Source organism: Heliangelus exortis, chromosome 2, assembly GCF_036169615.1.
Source record: "Heliangelus exortis chromosome 2, bHelExo1.hap1, whole genome shotgun sequence".
Lineage (NCBI taxonomy): Eukaryota > Metazoa > Chordata > Aves > Apodiformes > Trochilidae > Heliangelus > Heliangelus exortis.
In genome coordinates this window covers 46,074,618-46,101,597 of record NC_092423.1, presented here as the reverse complement: position 1 = coordinate 46,101,597, position 26,980 = coordinate 46,074,618, and the positions used below count along the sequence as shown (strand labels likewise).

Sequence of the window (26,980 nt, the reverse complement as noted above, 5' to 3'; positions counted from 1 at the left end):
CAGTGTGAGGACAAGATAATTCTCTTCTTTTGTTGTTCTTCCTGACCTTGACTCCTTAGTCAAGGAGGAACTTAGTTTACAAGGAGGCCAGTATCTGATGCTTGGAGTCTCCAGCCTGAAGCAAAGATTATAGATGGATTGGGCTTGTGACACTTCTTCATGCCAGAAAACTTCATTGTATCAGATAGCCCTCACCTTCACCAGCTTCCCTCCTGGGAACATGGTTTCCTGCCTGACCTCCTGTTCAGAAGTGTTGCTCTGCCTCATTCTGTTGCTGCAGAGTAGGATGTGTGACGTGGATGGAGGGGTGATGTAGGAAACAGCTCACTTCTCCTGTTCCCCTAGGAAGATGGTTGATGTGGTATCATGACAGGAGGGAGGAATGAGAATAAGACAAACTAGTCTAACCATCCCACTTGATCCATGGTATAGTTCTAGCAGTTTGCATGAGGAAGCCAGTTGGACTTGTGAAATTCAGTGATTTCCTCTCTTACCTTTTTTACCTTGAGCACTCTCTAAAATATGGAAAAGCAGGTAATTTTTTCCCTCTGGACAAAAATCATATAGAAAGCTTATTTACTTGAAACTTCAAAGGGTATTTTCTTTAGTTTGAGCATCTGGTTTAGCATAGCCAAACCCTTGTATAGGGGACAAACGACAGAATCATACATGGTTTTGAAGTCTTAAATTTGTAAAAGTTGTGTATCTGGAATATGGTTAAATATGATGTATGTGCAAGTTCAAAAATTCTATGCTTTAGATCACTGCCTTAATTGCCTTTTAGGCTTCAGGTTTAGAATTGAACTGTCAGACTTTCATAAAATAGGCTGGTTTTATTCTGAGTTATGAATCTCAGGCAGAAATTGCAAATAAGATGATGTATAGCCTAGTAATGTGAGCCATTTTAGCATTCCAGGCTTGGCTTGTAATGATGCTTATAGATTATCTTGGTTGAGTTTCTGAATAAGTATGCAATATATATCCTAGTTGCACATGCCAGAAACTGTGTGATGAGTTTGCAGACTTGTCTACTTACACAGTTGTTCTTTTTGGATGTTGTTTATTACTTACATTGTGGAATTTATTGCCCAATTTGTAAAATATCAAAAGCGCTGTAAAGTGGGAGATAAAAATTAAAATAAATTCTGTGTGCATGGTATTCAGTAATTTGCTATTTTTAATAAATAAGCTCTTCTGTTGGAATACAGAAAACTTCAGGAGGACTTCACAGTTTCACTAACAGTTAGCTCAGTATTAGTCCTAACAAGTAAAACACCCAAATCTCTGAAATTAAGACTGTGATTAACATTCATTGGCAAATTGGAGCTATTATGAATAATGTGACCCCAGGGGTCAGAACAAAGCAAATTTGGCACTTTTGTTTTCAAAACTGTTTATGGGTAGAATTTTTTATTACTGTGCACCAAACCTTTTGACTTTCACAGACTGATTTTTTTGATTTGTGAGGTTTTCTGAAAGCAGCCCTGAACTGTCAAATGACACTAAAACCTTGCACAGCTGGAGCACCAGAAGCAGTGGGTTGTCTCACTGGAGCTGAGAGTATGGAAATGGGTTGTCCTGGCTCAGAGAATTTAAATGGATCAGCTAGTGGTGACTTCCAGGAAACATAGGAGTTTTTGCTTCCTGGTTCTGGATTTAGAATATGCTTTTCTGACATTTGTTTCACACCTGCAAAAGTTTTTATTAAGAGAGAATCATGAATATGTGGGAAGAGGTGAAAGGCAAAAAGGAGATTTCCCATCGAAAGTTTGATTATATTTTTGTTCTTTTTGTTCCAGTGAAATGAAGCAGAAGCTGGATGAAGAGGGTAACAAGTGCAGCATCCTTTCTAAACAAGAGAAGTTCAATGAGCACTGCTGTATTCGCTGCTGTTCCCCCTTCACTTTTCTTATCAACAGCAAGCGACAGTGCCAGGATTGCAAGTACAACATCTGCAAGAGCTGCTGTTCTTACCACAAGAAGGAGAAGGCTTGGGTTTGCAGTGTTTGCCAGCAAGCAAGGTAAGGGCCTATTGTTCAGTGCCCTGTGTAAAGCAGCTGTGGCCTGACCTGAGCTTTTCCTGGTATTTGTCAGTAGCTAACACTGGCAGGACAGGACACAAAGTACCTGCTTATGTAGGGGTTGATTTGTTCCCGAGTTGTGACATTTCTGTTTTTTGCAGAGGTTAATTTGTTCCAAGAGTGTTTGGTTACCTGTCACATTTTCCAAGCTTGCTTAGCTGGACTGATGAATCAGCAAGCAGCAATTGGATATAACTTGAGCAGGGCGGGGAGCTCCTGAAACGCTTGGGTTACTAATGGAACCTGAGCGCAGATGGTGGTAAGGCACTTAATCATTTTGCAGCAAATCCCACTGATGGGTGAGGAGTGGAAGGAAGAATATTAGTGAACAGATCATCCAGCTGCCACTGTCTTTTGGAGTGTTTTTCTAAATGCCAGCTTATTGGTGGGGATGCTTTGGGCTTACTTTGGCAAATAACCAGACAAAATAGCAGCGCAACCCGTTATGATTCTTAACATCTGTTAAGAAAACTCTGCCAGGCTTCTATTTGCAGAGGGTATTATGGATTTATGAACTCACCCTTTTGAGACTAATGGAGCCATGATATTTAAAGATAGCACGAGGGGAAAAAAAAAAAAAAGCAAACACATAATAGGAACCAAGGTGCCATTACTCAGACAGTTACTGTGATAGTCCTTGTCTGCATTGCAAGCCAGGTTCCAAAAGCAGCCGTTGCTGTGGTGGTGTAGCACTGACCAAGGCCTTTTTAATCAGACAAAAAAGGTGAATGAAATAACTCAGATCCTTATCGTTTAATTTTGAACCTTGGTTATTAAAGCAGCTGATCAAATGTGACAAAGATGGTTGTCTTTCCCTTTGGTGGAGAACACAAGCTGATCACAAGAGCTGAGTCCTTTCCTGATGCTATATATTTCTCTGCTCACAGACTCTCCGCCCCCACTTGTTTCCCATCAACATTCACTTGAAGTTTAAGCTTTAACATACTACCTGTGAATGAAGTGTGTGCCCTTTGACACAGGGCCTCAAAATCATAGGGATCCCAAGTAGATGATGCCATGTCTCCCAACGCCGGCCCTTGAACCTGAAGGAGGATGTATTCTCCAGGGCACCTGCTCCTGCTCTGTATGTTACCTTAGAAAACCTACACTGTTTCCCCCAGTGAGGAGGCAGAAGAATGGCAGCAGTATCTTTTCCAGCAACACAGGGTGCTGTGGAGTCAGTGCTTGTTCCTACTTAGTTATTCAACCATTTCATGTTACGCTTCTTTCTTCTTCTTGTCCTGAGTTGACCCGCATGGACAGCGGAACAGGCAGCCAGGTTTGTGGATGCTGATGAACTGCACTGAAAACAATTTTTGCTGATTCCACCAAAAAAAAAAAAAGCCTCAGAAGAATTTAATTTCAGAAGAAAAATCTCTAGCTATGTAATAAAGATGCTATTTCTGACCCTTGAAGTCAATGCTTTTCCCATGATCCTGTGCAGCCTTCAGTCACCAACCTGTAACTCAGCGATAAGCATTTTCTTTATTTATGAGACCTGAGACACTGCTTGAGGTATTTTTCAGTGAATAAATTAACTAACACTGCTGCTAATCATTTTATTATCTCTTTTATTAATTGGATTGTGGGATTTACAGATTTCTGTAGGGAAAGCAGAGGCTGTCATTCTTTAGGGTCTTCTAAGATGTTTTGGTTTGGTAGGGGCTATTTTTCTTGTTTTGAGGGGTGGGGTGGTATTTTTATTTTTTACCTATCAGTCAGTATTTCTTCTGGGGAAAACTTCACGGAAAAACACCACAGCCTCTTGTGAGTTCCTGTTCCTCCTCAGATGGAGCATGACCTGTCCTCTTCTGTCCTTCCCCAGTTCCTCTTCTCCTGTCTTTTCTGTTTTTTTCCTTTAATAAGATAGTAGAAGTAATGGAGATGGTTTTCTGATTAGCTGCTGCTGCTGCTTGTCTGTACATCTTACTGCACTGCAGTGAGCTAGAAATATCTTCAGATGACTCCATTTTCAGGTTGTTCTCCTTTTTCTTCACCTCCCTATATGTTTTTTCGTAATTCTACAAGAGGTAATGTTGTAATATTCTGGTGAGCAGAAAGAGTTCAGTTGAACTAGAAAAGTACAAACAGGTACAGACTTCCTGTAATGATGTTTGTGCTCTTCAGATCTGCTCTAGGGCCATGCTCAAATACTCCTGAGTTTTATTTCTAGTAAGTATTAAGAATATGACAATCAGTTCTTTGATGTCAGAAGCAGTTTCTTGCTGTACAAAAGGCTATAATGCATCGTAAGCATAATTTTTTATAAAGATGGCTCACCTTACACACTAGAGCTTGAGACTCTAATTCCTGTATGATGTGGGCAGCAGAAGCAATGACTTAGGGATGGCTGAAATTTTTTTTGAAAGCTAATGAACATTGCTTGAGTTGGATGAGGAATTTAAAACTCCTCTGGGAGATGTACCTTTTTCTTTAGTGTATTTTTTTTTCCCATTATCTTTCTCCAAAAGAGTGGCATTGACTTTGGCAGATTATAAATCATCTCCTGGTCAATTTGATTGTCATATTGAGTTACCATCTCAAGGCATGACCCTAGTGGAGATACCTGTTCTTTGGTAGCTGGTTTTCATCTTCCAAGGCAGACAGGTACATTAACATTTAGTAGTGAGCAGATACATAGGCCAGTATTTGAAACATAAAACAGGAGTAGAAAATTGAGCCAAAATTTAGCCTTTGTGTCTTCCAAACCCTGTAAACTCATCAATAAGCCAGTGAAAATTTTGGAGTTTGTGTTCATTTAAAGCATATCTCCTTTTACAGCACATCTCTTAAAAGGTAAGACTCAACTCTGTATAGAATCTCAATGCTCAGAAATGTCTCTACAGCAATGACAGTATAGATCTTGTGAGGAACCGAAGAACCTTCAGTCTCCCAATTTTCCAGTTTTAGCACATATTCTCCTGGTGCATTTTGGTTTAGATTTATCTCTTTATACTAACATTCAAAGGATATTTTCCTCTTATATGTGTGTCATATTAATTTCTAACTCAGTTATGATAAAACATATTATTATTTATATTATTATTTATATTATTATATAAACTATATTATTAATTTCAAGTCTTCATTTTGTGTACAGTACATTTCTGTTTCTTACAAAGCTTTGTACAACGTCTTCATGTTAGATGCCCATAACCTAATGTGTCTGGGCACCTTGCTGAGGTCTGTAGCTCCTTGAGTCCTTTAACTAAGTACATTCTAGTTTCCTTGCCCTCTGGAGTGAAAATGTTGGTGTAAGATGTGGGGTTCTTTGCTCATTTATTAGAAATAGGGCATTCATTCCATTTGTTTTGAGACCAGTTTTTCAGTACCTAAGGTGCTAAATCCCAGCAACACCCTTCTAGTAATTCTCTGCTCTGGAAAAAAAAATAAAAATTCCATTAAAATGCATATTTTTTTCAGGTTTTCTAAACCAGTAACATTTTACCTTCTGGACTGCAGGAGGGTTATGTACAGACCCATTCAAAATAAGACACACAAATATCTGGCTGTCCACCTCAGCTTTTCACGAGTCTCCTGCATGAATCTCCCCACGTTTTGATCCTGGTCTCACTGTCTGCATATAAAAACCTCTCTGTCTCTGTTGTGAGTGGGAGCATGAACACCTAATCCTTTCATGCCTTCACATCCATCTGCTGTGTCATTCTCTCACTTGTTCTCAAAACCTGCTGTCAGATGATAATTCACCTGATGGCCTCTTGATTATCACCCTTGAGCCAAGCTGTGAGGAGGGGGCATTACCTGGTCTGTAGGAAGTCATTATTCTCCTTCATAGGAGCTGCTTTGTTGATGGTGGTCTTTTGCCAGTGGCATTTAAGAGGCAGACACCCAGGCACTGCTCCTTTTCTTCTGAATTAGCTAATGAAAACACAGCCATGCCATATGCACTCAGACTTTGTGCAGCCCAAATTCAAACATTTCCAATCGGCTCAAAATGGGTCTCAAAAAGTGTCATACTATTTGTTTCCAGCACAGATTTATTTGAATAATTGAGAGAACTGGTTGTTTGGGTTTTTTCTTTCTTTCTTCTTCCTTCACACTCCCAGTTCGACTACCGCTATGGAAATCAGAAAGCAACAGAATTTAATTTCTCTTAAGAGATTCTCAACACAGAGTTAATCTTGGATGTTCTTTACATTTTGTTTGAGTTTTGTAGTGAAATGAGGCAACCAGGTGCCACTAATTACCAGGTAGTGGGCATGAGCTTGTGTGAAGCCCACCTGTGCCTAATTAGGGTGGGCCCCAACTGCGCATGAGCAGGACTGGGGGGGCCAATAAAACGTGAGGCTCAAACTCACAGGCTCAGCTCACTCCTGAGCAAAGCAGCAGAGAGGTCAGTAGGTTCTGGAGTAGTAGCACCGAGCCAGGCTGACCAGTCCTGAGAGCAACCAACTCAGGGCACTGTCTGCTGGAACACCTGTTGGACCTTGGAGTGCCGTGCCCTAAGAGAGGTTCGTCTTGCAACATCTGGCACAGTTGGGGCCTGCCTTAATCAGGCACAGGTGGGCTTAACACAAGCTCATGCCCACTACCTGGTAATTAGTGGCACCTGGTTGCCTCATTTCACTACAGAGTTTCTTGTAATGCCCAGTTGAAAGGTAGGGCTCTACCTAGCCTCTAACAATTTGCATCAGTAGCAAATATAATTGTTTTAATGGACCATGAAAATTAATTACTTATGCATTATATTTTTAATGTGCATTACAGTAAGACTTGAGGAAAATTTGTTAACTGAAATTTATTAACTAGTCTAAAATTTATTAACTAGTCTACCTGCACTGCCTACATTTGTCCCTGAGGAGCATGTATGTATTTGGATTAACTCTAATGTAAAAATGGAGCAATGCTTCTGATAACATGAAAATTACAGCAGAAAATAGAAATCTGGGTTCAGTGGGCAGACAGAACACCATTCCAATAGAGTGGAGCTTTGTCAGCCCCAGGAACAGTCGTAAATGGAATCTTGGTTTCAGATGGTGGTTTTGTTTGGAGGACCAATTCACTGTAATGTGCTTTAATGTCATTAGAGTGGAAACATGGTAAAGTTGATGGTAGATGTGATATTAGCCAGCCAAAGGATACATCTTGTCTGTTTACCTGGTGCAAGTATTAGTGTAAAGCATTTCAGTCTCTACGGGGAAAAAGAAAACAGCAAAAAACCCACTGAAATTAGGCAAAACCGTGGGGTGGTACTTGAGAAAAAGAAGTACTCCAAATTAATAACTGAACCTTGTAATTGTTCATTGATGCATCCAGCTATAACAAAAGAGTTTGGTTTATGACTTAGTTGTGGAAAACTAATGAAGATATAACGCTGCTTGGGAATCTTCTATTGATTTCAAGGAGGCAAAACCATCTGGCAAAAGGAAGCTGAAATATCTTTAAGTAGTCTGCCTCATCTTGCAGCTTGTACTTTTGTGAAAGTTGTGTATTTCTGCCATCTGAGGTCCTTGAATTGATATTAGAAGTTTTATAGAACTTGGAAGCTGTGACTTTGTCATGTAAATGCCAGGAAAATGTGTTTTTCTTTTTCAGATAGAATTTGATAGGAGCATTCACTCACTGTGGGCATAGCAAAAAAGAGGAAGTTTTAGCTCTGCCATGTGCATGTTGTCTTCACTAGACACATATGTGTCTTGTTCTGCTTTTATGAAAGTCCTCTGAAAGATCCAATTCATATTGTACTTAAGGGATTTACTAATTTAAAGTAAATAGCAGTGAAAATTATTTTCACAAGCTGTACATAAAAATTGATGCAATTTCTTCCAAAAATTCCTGCTGCTCTGTTTGTTTTCTTCCTCCTGTTTTCTCCCACCACTCTCTCTCTTTCTCTCTCTCTTTTGTATTCTGTCTCTTGATCTCCTTCTCCTTACCATGCTTTGGCATTGCAGTGGATCACAGACACCATATCTTTTTGCTTGGTTTATTCTCTTGTCCCCTGGCTGAAGGGGGAGAGAAATGTGCAAACTGGTTGCTTTGGCAGGTTCATCTCTGCAGGGTTTTCTGCTATCCTGATCTGTCTTAATTATTTCTGAAGTATACACTGTGAAGAATTTCAATTCTGCTAGACAGAATAAAGCTATACTTGCATAATGCACAGCAGACTGCAATGCTGCACTTGGTTTTTAAGAAAAGTATCTAAAAATGGAACTGAAAGGGAGAGTAGGAGAGACATCTATTTTAAAAAAATCTAAATACCAGTGCTAATTAGGTATCTTTTTTAGCATTAAGAAGCCTCCAAAGTGAGTGTGCAGCTGAGTGCCTGGAGGACTAATCCGTCTTTTAGGAGCTCTGGGTTCCAGTCCGAGCTGTTCACCTGATTGGCAAGTGACCTTGGGGAAGTTTCCATGTTTCAGGCTTCCCCATGTGCAGAATGGATTTAATGATGCTGAGCTGGTGGAGTTCAGTGGCTGGAAAGTTAAAAGCTATGGCTGGAAAATGCTAAGTATTATTAATGTACTGTTATTAGAGAAGTTTTGCTGCAGTCAGCATGGTTAAAACCTTTGCTTTGTGTGTTGCAGTAGCACAGAAAAGAGCTTGGATTCTTGTAGGGAATGAATAAAGATAGAATATTGCAACTTTATTTTTGGTATTAACATGTAAATGCTTGCCTGTGTTTTGCTCCATGGACTTTCAGCAAGTCATAGTAAGAGAAATTATAATTTTCTCTGGAATGAGTAAATACTGTGTAAATCCTGTGCAAAAATATTGCGATTGCTGAACTGGGAGGAGGGGAATATATATATATATATATATATATATATGTAACACAGGTTTTCCACATAGTAAGCAGCATGCAAATTACAGATTAGAATTATTTAGACTTTCATTTTTGCAAAAGCTGAGGGACTTTCAGGGAAAATGACAAATTAAGAGCTAATAAAAAATACCCAGGATTAAGTGTCTGCACTTAAGCGGCAAGTGAGAACATTACCCCTTACAGTAGCTGAGCATGTTTGTTGGTGGCAATCAGGGATGATATGGGGTTTGTGGAGGTTGAACAAGAGAACAGGAGATGATAATATCTAATTAGAAGGCTCAAATTTACAAATATGTGAAGTAGTAAAGGATTGCAAGCCAAGAATTTCTTCCAAGGATGAGGAAGAAAAAAAATTGTCATATCAAAAGCCAGCCTGACATTCTGGCTCCTCAGTGTTTGACTCAATATTGCTTGTACCTCTCTTCATTTGTAAAATTGATGCATTCCAAGCCTTGGAATGCACTGGGACATCCCTCAGCTACAGTGAGCATCAGCCTTTCTTCGTCTTCATCAGGACCACTGTATGTTTACTTGCCCAGCATTGACTGATTTCTGATTAATGTTTTTCCCCTCTGGGTTTGGCTTCTAAAATCCTCTTAGCATAATCTTGTTTGGGAAATGTTTTTCAAAATATGTTAATCTGAAAAAGCTGTTAAACTTTTATGATAAATAAAATTCATATCTATAAAATTGTTACTTGTTAAATTTCTGTCAAAAAAAAGTGTGAAATTTTGAAACTAAATTTACTGATTTTTATTTTTAGCAGAAAAAAAATTGTGTAAATAGAGTTTTTCACTACTTATCTAGATCAGATGTTTGATTTTTGGGTCAAGTCAGTTTCATTGTGTATCATCACATTAGAATTTCTTTTTCTGGTTTCTACTAAATGCCAACTATGATGAATTATTTTTCCAGAGGGGAAAATCACGTTTCACTTTTTATGTCTTAGGTGCCTGATAACTTTTTTCTCCATCATAAAATGTGTATAATAAAGCAAAAAGTCATACTGTGGTTAGCACTCCTATGGTAGCATTTAAACAGAGCAGAGTGCACTTTCACGTAGACACACCATTGGACATATTTTAATGACTGATTGTGAAAGATTGTTAATTGGCTAAAATATGTCTATTTCTGCATTTGCTGAGTCTTCAGGTTTTCTCCTGCTGGGTTTCTGCAACCATTAAGCTTTGACAAAGTACAGAAATATCAGTTACTTGCTCCAGCTGATGCTGGTGTTGCCACCTCTAAGAGTGAAGTCATCCTGGACTCTGCCAGTCCCCAAGGGAGATGCTGTGTGCATCACCTTTACTTTTTCTCATTGGGAAGTCTGACCTTGAAGGTGATGGCATCATGAGGTTTGGTGGGGCCTGCTGTGACTTTCAGCACCTGGGCAGGCACTTAGAGGGGGTATCTGTTCAGTGAAAGAAAAGTCTTATCCTACTTAAGAACCACATAAGTTTAACTCCCTGTACTGTGTGCCCCTCTGCCTCTACTGCCTCTATCATTATAAGCTGTACAAAAAGACTATTTCTGCACTCCACAAATATTTCAGATTTTTTTTGCAAATCATATTATTTTTATCTCACTTCCTATGGATTAAAGACCCTCTGTGCTTTCTCGGTGCTTCTTTACCTCCAAAAGATTTATCCTGTTAACCATGAACAGCTGCCCAATTATGTGTGGGTACCTTTAGAAGGATTATAAATGCTGTGGTTAGCTCAGCTTTTTTTCCTTTGTGATAAAATTGGGAATCTTCCAAACTTGTAGCCACTAGCTGTGAATGGTAATAAGAAATGTCTTTTTTTCTCTAACTAATGCACTTTGCAATCAGGAATAGTACCCTCTAAAAAGGTTCTTGTGTTACCAGAGAAGTTGAAGTGTGAATTTATTTTGCAATTTTTAGAAAGCTTAACTCTATCAATAAATAAGTCCCCCTATGCTCTCATTCTTCAGACCCACCTCTCACATAAATAGGTAGTGAAGCACTTACTGCACAATATCTTAAGTATCTATGAAGTTGTATATTTACATATTTCATCAGGCAATAACTCATCCTGCTTCCATGACTTGGTTGGGGGAGGAAGGAAGATGGAAAAAGCGATTGCCCTGTCTTTTTGCCAGAGGCAGGGTTTTCTGTTTAGTGACAAGAATCAAATATATAGCTGTCTTGTACTTTATTGTAGTTTTAGATCTTTTCTGCACCTAGGTTGTTGGGGAGTCTTACTCTAGGTAAGCACTGATGGAATCTGGTTAGAGAGTTGATTATTCTTGTTCCTTCTTTCACCCCTCAGCTTTTAAAATCTTAGCCTACACTTGGGAATCATGAAATAGGTGGTAATGCTTGCCAGAGTTACATGTACTGGAAGTAGGTTCCATGCATTTTTCTATGCTACATCACACCTATATATTTTTCCATAGCTATCCAGCCAAACATCTTATTCATTTTAGCTTGGAAGCTAATAGCTCCTTTTTTTTATTTTGTATCCACATATAAAATCATATTAACACAGGGGGAAAACCATCTTTGACATAAAGCTGTCTTTGAGTTTGCATCTCTATTCATTTCAGGTTGTTGTATCTTCATTTGCAGACCCCATTTTGGCAGAGAGCCTAAATAAAACCTGGCTAAGACCAGAACACCACCACTCCACCCAGTATTTAGATCTACTATAAGAATGAGTATGGCATGGTTTTATATTTTGACTTCTGCCTCTTGGTTGTCAGATGCCAACAAGGAATTGCTAACACTTTCCTGAAGTGATTTTGTTAGAAATGTGTTGTTCAGGAGCTGATCTGTGACCACATGGTCTTTCTTCCTTGGCTGAATGCATCCACTTTGGGAAAGCAATCTTTGTCAGGTAGTGAGGTGGCCTTTGCTTCTGGATCTGCAAAACTGTTTGCCCTGATAATTATTATTTGAAACTTAATATGCTGTCAAGCTTGCTGTTCAGTGATGTCTCTTGGCAATAAGTGGAAGTCTGATGTCCAGACTCGTTCTTTTAGGCTTCATCTCTCTTTGTATTCATTGATGTGAATACTGAGGGGTGCTACTACAGGACCTCAATTCGAGAGAGCCTTTCTTCTTTTTTGATGAAGCTCTCAAAGGATAATTAGTGGTGAATTAGAGAGTTTATTCATGTAATTAAGAAATACTATTTTTTATCATCTGTCACACTCTGAGATTGTATGAGAGGTAAAGGAAGGTAATGAACACATCCTGGCTTGCATTGTCTTCAATTTTCTATGGCAGATTTGCCTTGTATTCCAGGCTGGTTAATATAGGGGCTTGTAGAATAATGCTTCCTGTATGGAACCTTAAATGAATTCTTGTGCAATAGATGGCATCAGTGTAAATGATTGTAGAAATTGCATCAGTAGTCACAATCATAATTTTGTCTTGATGCATTTGCAGGAAGTTGCAACCGAGTGGACTTCTTGGGTTCTCTGTATCTCAGGTAGCTGCAGTTCTCAAAAAACACTTTCAGTCTCTGGCAAGGTAAGGGGTGAATTAGTGTGTGTTAGTAGCAAGAAAGAAATTTATGACAGTTTGTCCTAAGCCTGCAAACCCACTGTAGCCAGGCCTCTGCCTGTGGTGGCAATGCATGTGATCAAAAATACATTTGGAAGCTGTCCTGAGGGAGAGAAAAATATAGTGTCATACTGTGAAGAAGTGCCCACTGGCAACTCCATTTTGAAGGCTTCTGTCTTATGTGCTTAGGAAATCCTGAGCCTTTCCTGATTTGGGGGAAGTAATTCTTATATGTTTAAAAAAACAAACACTGCAACTGGTGTCTTTGAGCCTTAGGCTCCGTGACCTGTGTCAAAATGCCTTCTCGTGTTCCACTTCTAGGATCAAAGGGCTATAGGATGTACAGGAAACTGAGTTTAGCAACTTAGAATGTTACTCTCTGAAACTGTTTCTCTAAATACAGAAACTGGATGACTCACACAGAAAACATATCAACAAGTGTCTCCCTTACTCCTAAGCATAGTGTGACAGTTCTGGTTATTTATCTCATCAGGAAAATTATAATTAGAGGTTGAATATTCTTTGGGAAAATCAGCTTTTGAAGCAGCATTACATAGGGTTTGGGTAGTGGGGGTTGGGTTTGAGACCTGCAACAGCGTAGTTCTCTCTGTCTGTTCTTTGCAATACATTTAAATACTGTATTACCCACTTTCAAAGTTTTCCACTTGCTACTGAAGAAGGTGGTTCTGCCAAGAGAAACAGCAACAAAATAGACTGAAAGAAGATTGACAGAAAAAGTAGAAGGAGGAGGGTGGGGGGAACAGCATGATTATAATTTGAAAAATTAGTCATGTAACGTGTCATTGTAATTCCCAACTGGCAATTATACAGCCCGTATCTGCATAAAGGATTAGTAACACTGGAGGGTAACATTCAGGATCTTTAACAACAATTCCAGTATATAATTTGCAAGTTGTTTGACAGATACCTGCCTCACACGGACCATACACTACTGCATTCCAGTGCTTAGTATAATTAGTCCTAGCAAAAACAGACCCCAGGTCCATAGCAAGCTGGATATGTCTTTACAATATGCCTGTTGAGTTAAGAGATTTAAAAAATATAAATAAATAGAACAGTCAGCCAGAAAAATTACACAATTTATTCCTCCTCACATGTCAGAATGCTGTGCTAGCCATCTGCTCCTGGGGGCTGTAGTGGCTGGGACTCCCCCAGGGCAGTGGGCATCTCTGATAAGGGAGATCAGAGATGAAAGAGAACAAGTGTATAATGGCAGATTGTGCAGAACTGGCAGAGGCAGCACTGCTGGAAGCTGAGCCAGCTTGAAAGCTGTTAGGAGGTGTGGGATGCAGCTGTACTCTCATGTACACCTGCTCCTTGAGAATGTCTCTGATAATGAGGGCACAGAATAATTCATGCTCTAAGGGATCTCTGGAGGTCTCCAGCCTGGTCCCCTTCTCTAAGCAGGACCAGGAGGGGCAGGTTACTCAGGGCTTTTCCAGTTGGGTTTTGAGGGTCTTCAAGGATGCAAATTCTGCAGCTTTTCAGGTTCCCTGTCTCACTTTGATGGTGAATTTTTATTTTTTTTTTTATGTGTCTAAGCAACATTTCCCTTGTTCTTGCTTGTGTCCTCAGCCTCTTGTCCCTCCCTGAGAGCAAGGAGACTGGCACTGCCTTCCCTAAGTCCTGCCATGAAGTGAAGCCATGGGCAGCAGTTTGATCCCTGGAGCACTGGTTTTGCCTTTCACTCTGTGCTATTTAGATGACTGTAGATACCTCAAAGTTGAATACTCTTATCTTTTTCATTGTTTTTCTTCATAAATAAGAGAAAAAAATGCAAAGCTCAATTCAGAATCATGCACTTTGGTGAGCTCACTGTAATGCCCATAGCACTCTTGTGATACTTGTTTTTAGTGACAGATTACTTTTGATAGCAGGCTTAATGGAAGTCAAACCTTTTAGGTTATCAGCCTGGGCTAGCTACAGTAATAGCATCTAGAGTAACCTGGACATGCAAAAAGTTAAAGAAGGAGTTTCATGACAGAAGTGTTTGATCCTGAGATAGCCAGGACTCCAGCCCTGCAGTCTTTTTTTAGTGCTTTATTTAAATCTGCTGACTTTCAAAGGGATGATGAACACTGTGTTATGTGAGTATATATATCAGCTCTTGAAGGCTTGTGTTGATTTTGGCAGTGCCAATCCCACAGCTGCAATTGCTCCAAGGCACCAGTTACTGATATTAGAGAGCCATGTGAGGAAATTACTGCCTCAAAAATTCTGAAATTTGTGCATTAGTTCACAGCTTTCCTTCAGATCATCTCTGTCTGCTGGTAGCTGTGTTAAACACTTCATGCCCTAATTCCTTGCTGTTGAAATATTATAGATGCCGAGGGCAATTCTTTTCTGTTTGAGTATAGAGCCTCTTGGGGAAGGACTGCTTCTCAATTCTGTCTGAATCTCAGGTGCAGGTGATGGGTGCTACCAGAATGCAAATAGAGATCAGCACCACTTCTAAACTCTCTCACTGCTTGTGACTGGGTGCCTTACAGTATGGAGTTTGACCTTTACATGGGCTTTGTTAATTCTTGTCACACAAAGATTCTGCTTCTCCCAGTTCAAATGTACTGCTCTGGCTTTTAAAAGGCACATAAATACACTGTTCATCCTTATAGCCTTTCTGTACCACAGTGAAAGTTGCTGTACCAGCATTACTTCAGTGGAAAAGTGTTAGTTCTCGGAATTACTTTTTAAAATAGAAAGTGAATGTGTGCAATCTGATTGATAAAACCAGGCAATGGCTTCTGGATTGTGCTGAATCTCATGAGCTGTCTGATATTTGCACACTTTTCATTTTGGTTATGAAGACATCATCGTGGCTTCCAAAATTATTTGGACACTTCCATTTTCCTGGATGATTGCTGATGCTGATTCTGTACATTTCAAATGTCTTTGGGAGGGTGGCTTATGAAGGACAAGAACTTCAAATCAAACCAGAGCTTTTGTGTTTATACATATAAAGGTAGAAAATGAATACATGAATTCTACTGCAGAGGAAAAGGTTATTTCCTTCATGTCCCTCTATGTCTCATATAAGATATATAGATATATATATACACACGTGTATATATATATATATATAAAAATATATAAGGCCTTGTAGGTAGTTATATTTTTACAGTATATGGGGGGAGTAAATTTCTTCATTACTCTGTAGGTGAGGGAATTCATCAGGTGAGGAAGCAGAAGGCAGGCCCGGATTCTGCTTCCTACTCATATCTTGCTCACCATCTGGTGTTGAGAAGGTTCAGCCTGCCTTCCCCTTTTTTGTTTTTATTGTGAGAGAAACATATTCCCTACCTTGATAGTGTATGCTCATGAGGGCTTTGTATATATATATATATTTATTTTTTTTTTACTTGAGGTCATACAGACCTGGAGTGTCTGAATAAAAAACATGGAATGTGACAGGCTCCATATGGGAAAGCAGGGTTTTGGAAGGCTTCAGGCTCTGATAATCTTACTGTGTCTTAATAAGGAACCACACATAAGCCACACAGTTGACTAGACGAGACATTCTAAAACTTTTCTCTTTCTGAATCCTCTGTAAGGACCAGTGCAGAGTCTCATCTCATCTATTAGAAGCAGGGTATAACCAGTCTGCTCTTCTCTGTTAGTCTTTCTGTGTGTCCCTGTGTTCTCTGCAGCCTGCCTGCTTTTGGCTAGAATATGTGTTTGAAGAAAGGCTCTCCACAGCAGAAGAGCAGGAGTTAGTCTGAGGTGCTGTAGAATGGAGAAACCCCACCAGTAGGTCCACAGTCAGAAAAGCATCAAGGTGGCTCAGAATTTGCTAATTTTATTTTCCACAGGTTATAACAATGGAAGTTGTAACACGCAGGGGGAAATCGTGGAGTGGTGGGGACACGGAGCTGGGGTTTGTGCCACCATCAGATCAAAAAAAAACCACACCTAGACTTTCAAAAGTTGATTATTACTGCTCTTACTGCACTGGTGTGGTTTTTTATGGTTGAGGCAGTGCAACTGAACCTGAGAGACACCTGACAGAAAAGTGACCTTTATTGTCCAAATGATTGTCAAATGAAATCTGAGGAGAGCTCTCTGGCAAGTTCTCTTAGTTTATATCATAGCAGATGGGAAATCTTGATCAGAAAAAAAAGACAAAACAAAAATAAATCCTTGCATTTACTGAAGGGAAACACCTCCTCCGTAATAGCTGTCTTTAGATACTGGGTTTCATGGGTTTAATAATTTATTTTTTTTTAATGGTGTGACAGAAATCTGAAAATTATGCTTCTCCAAGTTATCACATGGATTGGGAATATCATACATCCTAATTTACAGACTGCTTAAGATTTGTCTGAGGCTAGCTTATTTGATTAACTCAGACAGATGATACAGCAAACTCTAAAAAGTTCTCTTCTAATGAGATTTTTTTCACAAGTTACCTGGTCCATAGTGATCAGAAATTTTAAATCAGAGCAAATCCTTTTCATGAAATGTGCTCTGGGTGTACTAATACTGACAAGCAGCAACTCCTGTCCTTTCCCTGTGGACCAACCAGCAGATGAAGTTTATAAAGATGATGCATCTGGTGGACCAGGGGAAGGAATAAGAGCTTAATATAAGTGAGAATGGGGATTCTCGAAGTAATTTCCTTTCAGCAGGGATTGTAGAAATAAAGTGAGCTAATATATACCCCAAATGTTTTTTCCTGCATGTTACAACTTCCGTTGTTATAACCTGTGGAAGATAAAATTGGCATGTAGCAAACTGAATTATGCCCTTCATTTGTAAGATCTGGATCATTCTGCAGATGTGGTCTGCATGCTGAAGTAATTGTTATTTAAGCACCATCAGTGGAACCTTCCAAATGCCATTATTAGTGCTTTGCAAGGAAAAGAAAAGAAAAAAAATGTATCTGGTGGGAAAGAATTAGCTTCTTTTAAAAATGCTTTTAACTGGGCCTTTGTATTAGTTAAAATTTCCTCAATAGAGGGAGATTTCTGGTAAGCCAATCCAGAAAGCTTAACTGCCTTACCATGCTTTTGTAAAGGTTTCCTCTAGCTAAAAATTACTTTTCCCTGTGGTAGCAAAGATTCTGGCAGATCTAAGAGAGTTGGGGTGGGGAACCAGGTGCTAAATAGCTTTATTGCCTCTCTGTGATGTGACTTTTCCTAATCCCATCAGAACAGCAACATATTGGTTCCTTGGCTTTTTTCCCTATTTGACATATATATGAAGGCAAGTGGAAAATAATCTCCTTACCTAATTTCACATGACTGGTTTTTGCTAGTGCACCATCATCCTAGATGGACTAAAATGCTCTGTGGTACCAAAACTCATCCTGTAAACCTTCAGGGCCCAGTACTCTTTCCAGCACAGAAGGGCTTTGTCCTTTCAGATGAGAGCCTCACAGATCTGTTCTGCTTTTAATTCTTGCTGAACAATTGTCTTCAGATTCTTCAACAGTTTCATCTCCTATCTGAGCACTGCCCTTAGAATAAATGTAATAGCACTGCCTCTGGGAGAGCAGAAAGGAAAATTATTTTGCTGTTATACTTACTGTTGGGATTTATTAAGACTGCTGCTTATATGCCTAATAATTAAAAATACAGCAGCTTCAGGGTCTAAAATTAATTAAATCAAGCTGACATCAAGATTTGAGTGAGCTTTGTTATATCCTGTGACAGGAAGCCATACCATTCCTTATTTTTTTTTAAAACTAATTGCTAAGTTAATCCAAGAAATAATAAGGTCTTTCCATGAGGTAGAGTTGCCTAGCTTTCTAGTTATTATGACGTTATCATAATTTTTGGTTATTTTCCTCCACTTTCTTCTGTTTTCATAAGTTTACATTGAAAGATTTAAAAATACTTATGGCCTTTTAATTGGTTCAGACAAAGACTCTGCAAGAAGACCTTTCAAGTTCTGTGTTTCATTTGATGCCAAAAATTCAGCTGTGTGTAAAAGCACCATGTCTAAAAGGCTTTTCTATGTATTTACAACCTCTTTAGACTCATTACAAGGACACAAGAAACCCTAGTTTGCAATATTTGAAAACCCACAGCAGTGCTGTCAGAAGGAGGACAAACCACCCGAAAATCAAATCTGCCTTTTCAGAGTCAGCATGCATATACCTAATAGGATCATGTGGTCCTGGTTTAGTTTATGTAAATAAATATTCAGTAACATCATCTGTGAAATGTTACTTGAGGTTATTATGCCAATGTTGTTTGTGCTTCCATAATTGAAGTTAAAATCAATTTAATATTTGAAGCAGAGCTTCACAGGAGGGATACTTCACAAGAGGGATGCTTCATACTACTCCTAGGATTAACAAATAAATTTAGAGGGTTGAACTAAATATTCTGAAAATTTTCGAAGTATCTTGATTAATATGAATTTAATCTAATTTCAGACTCCTTTATCTCCATAATACAGTGTAATGACAGAACAGAGCAGCTGTTCAAAATTCCCGTATCACTAAATAACTGAAACTTTTTGGTATATTTCAAGAATTTAGTCTTAGCTCATGATTTTTCTGCCATTCTCTGTAACTGAAAGTTTCTTTCTCCTCAGGGAATTAAAACGTAAGGTTTCACCATAATTTTGAAAACCCTTTTGCTGTCTCTAAATTACTTCCACATACTCTTATATTCAGCAGGACAGTCTTTTAAAATATGCATTACCCACTGTTCTCTTAAAAAGGCTAATCTAAGCCCTTTCAGAAAAAGGCAGTGACTTTAAATTATCCCTGCTTTAGTCACTGTGGGTGTGTTTGTGTTACATTCCCAAATGAACCCCAACTTTACTGTGTCAAAGTACCGTATGGGTGGGAATGCAAAATATTACTTTCAAATCTAACCTGGGATTGCCAACCATGTAGAATTATTGGTTATGATTTTACTGCTTTTAGTTGTTTGAATAATTCTGCTTTACACTACCATAATGTAGCTCCATCAGTTTGAAATGTAAGATGACCTCTAAGTTTGCTGAGTTTAGAATAGCTGGCACAAATTTACAATTTTTTTTTACATTAGTTTACTGCTGTAGACTTTCCATGTAGTGCTAGATTGAAATTGGCTTAGAAATTAAAACCAAATGTTAAAATTATAACGGGGGAAAAATCCTGCATTTTTTAGGTTATTTTGACAGTTCATTTCCCACTAAAACACTAGGAATTCCAGCTTGGAAATAGGAGTCCAAGTTCTGAGAAAACTAATGGCAAGTAAACAGGGGAATGACTCTATGCAAAGAAAAATGTAATGTCTATTCTCCAGAGTGATTGCTTTCTTTATGCTTTTGTGCATACACTGGATACCTGCTATTTAAAACTTGAGCCATTTTCCTAGAGACCTTCCATTTGTCTTTGGTGGCAAAGATTACCATGGTAACATTTCACTTTTCTGTTTTCCCTTTTGCTAGCTTTACCTTGAAATAGTGAAGTGGGCTGCTACGGAGAGAAGATAAAGTTCAGGATGATCATAGTGGTCTTGAATATTCTTACCAACATATTTTATAGGGTTATACAGTAGATTTATTTTTTGCATCAATAGTGAACTAGTTGTCATTTTGTGTTGCTTTTTGGTTTTTGGGGTTTTTTTTTCCAGTTTCTTAAAAATATTTTTAACATTCTACAGAAACATCAGGGCTACAGAAAGAAAATTACTGGCATTGGTTAAAGACAATCTAATGCTCTAAGTATCTCAGTCTCACTAAGAGATATTTAAAGTGCATTTAAACTGTGATTTCTTACTGGTACGTTGACAGCACATCTGCCTTATTGTGGGCCTACTGCAGGAGTGAAAGAAGGACTATATGGAAGCAGAAGCATTTGCTTCTTTGTTTTATAAACTGAGATTAATGTTGCCAATAAGCCAAAAATTGCCATGAAGACACGACTTATATTCCAGCACAGAAGTCACAGCTTCTGTTATCCTTCTGCAAAGAAAATCCTAAACCAAAACCAGTCTTCCCCTTGTGCTGTTAGACTGAGATCCATGGGCATCTTGAGCAAGGTCAGCATGTTTTGTGAAACCTTGCAGGTCTTGACATCTGGAGCAAGAGTAGCAGCAGGTGGTTACCCTTTGGGAGGCAGCATGAGAGGAAAATGGGATCCTTTCTCAGTTCGTTTCTCAGAGGTCTGTCAACAGCAGACACCTCAGGCCCTGCTCCTGCCTTTGCAAGAGGATGTGCTTTAGTGAGCATTTAGTGATTGGAATTTTATATATAGAGCACGTTAGCAAAGTCACACCACTCCACTATGTATCTGTAAGCTTCACTGTGGTTTCTTCAAACCACATACTTTTGCCAAATTTTGTGTTTTTTCACAGCAATGCGCAAGCTTTCTTCTGTCTGTTTCAGAAGTTGTCCCCTGCTTCATTCAAAAGCAAATAATCTCAAAAAGCTCATAAGAGAAATGTTTTCAAATATGTGAAAAGCACCTTGTTCTTTAGCCTCATCCTTAAAACTGTAACTGTGGAACAACTTTTTTTTTTTTTTCTCCAAATATTTGTGGTAAAGCAAATCCCCAGCACAACACACTTAATTCAAAGGAGTTCAAGTTTATCTAAGTAGTGACCAACATATGAAGGTATGTCAGGTTATCTCCAGAGTAACAGTAAATGATAAGCCAGTTTACAGTTCTTATAAACCCATTTACAGAATACTCCAAACTTCACCTGCCTACCTCCTGGCAACCACATAATTAGCTACCTAAGAGGAACATTCTTCCTAAAACCAATTAATGTTTCCATTTCTTACTGTCCATTTTCATAGGTGCAAATAAATCTTTTTCTGATCAGTGTATCCCTTTTGTGCTTAACCTTACAGGTTATGTTTATCTTTCCCTACACATAAGTAGCTGGTTTCAGCAAGTCAACCACTACATAAGGGTGTTAGGCTGTCTTGCAGCCATATTCCTTTTTTTTCTAATTCTGCTAGGCTTTGCAATGCAGTTTCCTTTGCTGAAAAAGCATTAAGAAGGTGCTGAGAAACATCAGGAATCAAGAGGTTCATTTCAGTTATAGGTACATTTCCCCCTCATCTTCATTCACATAGTGGGGATCAGAGATTTATTCAGCATCATAAGATGTGCTCTTTGGAAACATCCATGTTTTTAATATTTAAAGGAATTGGTCAAAATGCATATTTTTTTCTTTTTAATGTTGGTGTGAAGGTTTTCTTTCCCATTGAAGGTGAGTTTATGTACAGCTATAAAATATAATCATCTATAGCACTGCTCTGTGAGGTATGAAGACCGGTGCTGTGCAGTTGGACACAGTCTGCTTGAAAAATTGGAGTGCATTGCTTCAGTGGACCAGTCCATGTGTTCTGGTTAGGAACAATCATCAAGGCTTTGGTAAATCAGATAATTTAATTTTTATCTCATAGATTGTTGCCTGTGTTACCAGACTGCAAGCCTTTAGACGTGGGGGGATATCTTCTTGTACTTGGTCTTTTGTTGTTACGCATGGTAGGGCCTTAATGCTGATGGACTTGATGCAGAAATAGTGCGTGATATACAAGAGCAAATTCTAGTGCAGGTTTTCTTCAGCTCTGTCAGGGGTAGCTTGCTTCCTTCCTCCCAGCTCCCTCTGGAAGTTTCCTTTAGAGCCTGAAAATTGAGTTTTGACTTCAGTTAAAACAGAACTGGAGGTTCCGGCATTGATTATTTGACAATGTGAGCATGACTTCTCCTGTCATTACAAGCTGGGCTGAACTCAAGATCCTTTTACAGCTCCTGATGATCAATTAAGCATTAACCATGAGAGGGAAAATTTAGTTGTGGGAGAGATTGCCTTTTCTTACTCTAAAGGTGACATTGCAAACAGTGGTCCATCTTGAAGTTTAAATGAAAAGTATTGCAAACTTCTCCTTAAATTTTACTGCCTAGGTTATCAGTTGAAATCATCTTTTTCTAAAGATGTTTAATCAAAGAGCTCAAGATCCATACTAACCTAATGTGAAAATATATTAACAGGGATTCTTTTTTCCATGTTTAGAGTATTATGTAATAATTTCAGTTAACAAATACCTGAATATATATACTTATATATATATCAAGTATAGGTTGTTTTGTTTTTTGGTTTTTTTTTTTTTTTAATAGTTACGTACCCATTTCAAGACCCTTTTTATAAATTATGATAGCTAACATAAAAGCTTCGTGTCAACATTACTTATTGAAATATGTCCTGCATAATTGCATTTATATATACTATTCCCAGGCCCAAAGGAGTGATTTTGATGCAATGTATGTACAAGTTGTAGGCATGTTTGATTATTTTGGAGCCATTGGATTTAATAATTTAGTTGCAAAGGAGGTCTGCAGTTTTAGAGTTGCATAAAGAAAAAACTTTAATTCAGTTTCTTAAAGGCCTCTTTAAATACTGCACCTAGAAAACTCAGGGGGTGGGGGGCTAGGGTTAGGGGCAGGTGGTGGCTTCTTAAGCACCTTGCCTTGTTCTAAGAGAACAAAGACTGATTCGAGCTGCAACATTGTTAAAATCTTTTTAAAATTGTTGCACCACCCCTTTCCATCTTTACCTCAGTTACATTAAACTTTTTTTATATATTTTATTTTTTTAAAACCATTTGGTAAAATCTGCAGGTCACTGGGGGAAGGAAAAGCTTCATTTGAATGATCTGTAAACCATGGACGTTTACCCACTGTATTTCTGTCCTTCACTGTCTTTCCCTTTGGTTGCTTTGTTCTTATGACAAGTTCCAAAGTTACCTTTCTGTGCTGAGTTTCCAAAAGAGATGTTTTGGTTTTGTACCATGTTTTAGCACAATTTGTCTTATGTAGGAGCCTTCTGTTTGCATGAGAGAGGTTTTTCTTTCTTGTTTCCTATGTAAGGTTTTGCAGTTTGCTGTCCTCAGAGGTGTTGCACTTCATTTTATGGGAAGCATACAGCAGAATGGCTGTGGGTAGCTCTTGCACAGGGCTTGGTGTAGATAAAAGTATGCAGATTTACAGCTTCTTGCATGTCTTCTCTTCTAGTAAAAGAATATACAGTTGTGATAAGCTTTTCAGTAATTTCCTATGATACTGGGCAAAGCAGTTTCTCTTCAAGTAGAATGGAGTATACTGAGCAGTGTTAAAAGTCTGCTGGAATTAGTCCAGTGAAATCTTAATCCAAATTTCTCCTATCTCACTGTCAGATTGTGTTTGGACCTAGAGTATCTCTGGTTTTGTTTTCCTGGAAATTACTGTTCCAACAGAGTGCTGCGTATCTTGTGATCCTGAAGAAGTTTATTTTCATGTTAGGAAGTTTGGCCCTTCCACTGCTAACTCTTCTTATAAGCTAGGCACAGTAGTCTTTGTGGGAGAACCAAATTTTAGTTTTTCTAAACTACTGTTTACACTTTAGAGCCTACAGAAGGGAAATCACAACTTCAGATTTCTTACTTTACTAGTGAGCTGTTGCATGAGCTTAAGCTGTTTCAGAAATCCTTATTTTTAAAACTTTACCACCTTAGTGTTTTTTAAATTATTTGCTTCAGGGAATTGTACTATATAAGCTTGCTTTTTTTTTTTTTTTTTTTTTTTTTTTTAAAAAAAAACCCTCAAGATCAACAGTGTTGGAGTTTGAAATATTGCTGTGCTATAAGGACTACAACATAAAGCTGGTGTTGCCATAGCCACAGGTTTTAGTCTGTTGAATCTTATGACCAGTTCCTATACCAACACTGTTATCATAATGAAGAACTCCATGTTTTAGCATGTCAGATGCATTATTTTTAAATATAGTCAGATTCTTTGGAGGGAAGAAAAAAATCTTCAGGTGAGAGTATCTTCTTTCTGCTACAATCAAACACAGCTCAGGTTTGAATCTGGGGGTTTTGCTTGCAGATGCTTGTCTTAAATAGGTAATGTCCAAACAGAAATGAGAACTCATAACTGGGTTGCTGCAATAATAGGAAGTCCCACATTCCTTCTCCAGTTTTGCCATCCTAATTCTCAGACCACAGAAACTGCTCTTTCAGAACTGTATTTCAGAACTACAGGGTCCTAAGTAATAATATAAGTACTTATTTTAAGTCAGTGGAACTAATTTCTTTAAAAGCTTATCAAGTCTTTTGTATATGTTTAGGAATTTTAATGTCATTAATTTTAAAAAGTACAGTCAAGCATAGTTGCAGCACTTGTATTCAAAATATGGGAGAGGGTAGCTACACAAACAGAAATTTTTTTTTTCCAACAAATAGATTCTTTTTAATCCTCTTGCTGATTTAAATGAGAAGAGGATTCTCATGAAAGAAGCTTCAACTGGCAATACTAAGTTTACTATTATTCTCCAGTAACCCCATGAACTAATAAATACTACCCAAATCTATGGAAAGATGCAGTTCTCCTTTAAAACAAAGAACAGCTTATGCACACAGTTCTGTAAAATCTTTATCTGCTGCTCATTTCATTCAGAAATGATAGTTGGATGCATAACTGTTTTGTTGAACTGAATTTCTGCCATTATTCTGTGTCTTCTTGTATTATGGAAAAGGACTCCATTCCCAGATAGTATTTGAAATACAGATATGGGGAATTATGAAACTACTTCTACCATGTACATTCAAATATGTTTTCTATTTGGATATCCTGCAAGCATATAAAGTTAGTTCATATTGCAGACACCTAGAATTACTAGATTCTTGACCTAGGCAGTTGAGGAATAATAAAATTTTCACTACTTCAGAAAAAGTTTGCTTACCCTTTTGCCCCCAAGAGGGAAAATTAGCAAGTGCTAAATATCTTTATTTAATAATGTGTTGATATCTGTCAGCTTATTGCTTAAGAAAGTTAAAATGCTTTTAACAATAGTAAATAAATTATTTAAGGTATTTTTCTTCCTTCATGCAAAGCATGAGTATCTTTCCTGTACTGATAGTAGATTGCAGTATCTTTCTATGAATTGCATTGTTTTGCTTCACAAATTTTCACTTCACTGACTTTTGTGCTAGACAGGATTACATCTGTTAAAGTAGTATCCTCTGCTCTCTATAAAGAGGTCACAGTTAGATAGTTGCCTTCAAATTCAGTTAAATTCTGCATTTTTTTTTTTACTTTTAGTGGGAATGAAGTGCATGAGGTTAGAAATGGTAGAATATGCACAGCAGCTGTCAAAAGGCACAAGATATAAAGGTGAATTATCACTGCTTATTAAGGAATTAATTACTTGGCACACTTAAGAATAGCATTAAATCCTTTAATTTGATGTGATCTGCTGGTGACAGGAGAGAAAGCACACCAAGAAACCATGGTGAGTGAGATATTGCATACATTTGCATGGATTACAGCTTGGTCATTGCAAGCAAACTGCAGTTTGTGTACTGAAGCACAGGCAAATCACAGAATCATTGAGACTGGAAGCAACCTATTGAATCATCTTGGTCAGCCCCATTGCTCAAGCAGAGTCAGCTAAAGCAGCTAATGTTTTCCAGAGACATATCCAGTGAAGTATATCCAATTTTTTTATATCTCAAAAGGTGGAAACTCCATAATCTCCCAGGGGCAACATGTTCTACTGTTTCACCACACTCCAAGTGAAAAAAAAAAAAGTTTTCCTGGGATTAAATAGCGTTTTTGTGTATTTTCTTTTGGGTCCGCTGTGTTTTGTCCTGTCTCTAGGCATTACTGAGAGGAGTCTGGTTCCCTCTTTTTCATTCCCTTCCATCAAATGTTAATTCACATTAATAACATACCCTCAAGTCATCTTTTTTTTCCAGAATCCCAGCTCTCCCAGACTCTCCTCATCTTCCAGAGATGCTCTAGTCCATTAATCATCTTTGTGGCCTTGCCTTGGACTTGCTTCACTAAATCCAAATCTTTTTTTGCACTGGGGATCCCAGAACTGGACACAGCACTCCAAATGCATCTGCATCTGTGCTGGGTAGAAATGATCACCTTCCTCAGCCTTGGTATTGGTCTTCCTAATGCAGCCTAGGATGCTGTTTGGCATTTTTTTACTGCAAGAGTGTGTTGCAGGCTCACAAGCAGCTTCTTTTCCGCTGTGATCCTTAGTGGGCTTCTTGGAAAAACTGCTTTTCAGCCAGCCAACTCTCAGAATGTAATTGTGCTTTTGTCTATTTCTCCCCATATATGGAGCTTTGCATTTCACCTTGTTGAATTTCTTAAAGTTCCTCTCTGCACAGTCCTCTAAGCTGTTGAAGACCCTCTGAATGGCAGCACCTCTCTCTCTCTCTGGTGTGCCAGTGAAGCCCAAAAAGGCCGAATAAACTGTTTAGAGACAAAGTTTTGAGTCTTTAAACAGCAAAGGTATTTATTCACGGATCCGGGGAACTCCCAGCTCACGCTGGACAGAGAGTTCACGCTCGGGGGGGGGGGTAGTGTTAGGGTATTTATACAGCCTTTCATGCATATTCATAAGATCACGACAGATAATTATAATATTCATAACAGGCGGGGTCTGGGCGGAACCAGGTGGAGTCTGGGCGGAACCAGGTGGAGTCTGGGCGGAACCAGGTGGAGTCTGGGCGGAGTTGTTCTCTCGGGGGTATGTCCCTCTTAGGGTTAAACTTCTATCTCCCTTGATTCCAGGTGGCTTCATGTTGTTCTATGGATATCGGGCCCCAGCCATAACTTTTCTCTTA

The 26,980-nt window shown here is 38.5% G+C and overlaps 1 protein-coding gene across 3 annotated transcripts in view; it reads left to right on the top strand.

The window, feature by feature from the left end:
• The window catches only part of MYRIP (myosin VIIA and Rab interacting protein), a 227,107-nt gene that overhangs the window by 105,691 nt on the left and 94,436 nt on the right, over positions 1–26,980 (top strand). For all 3 annotated transcript variants that reach the window (XM_071735902.1, XM_071735903.1, XM_071735904.1), the window contains exon 3: positions 1,800–2,021. In XM_071735902.1, coding sequence (XP_071592003.1) covers positions 1,800–2,021 — 222 coding nt within the window. The remainder of the gene's footprint in view (positions 1–1,799; positions 2,022–26,980) is intronic.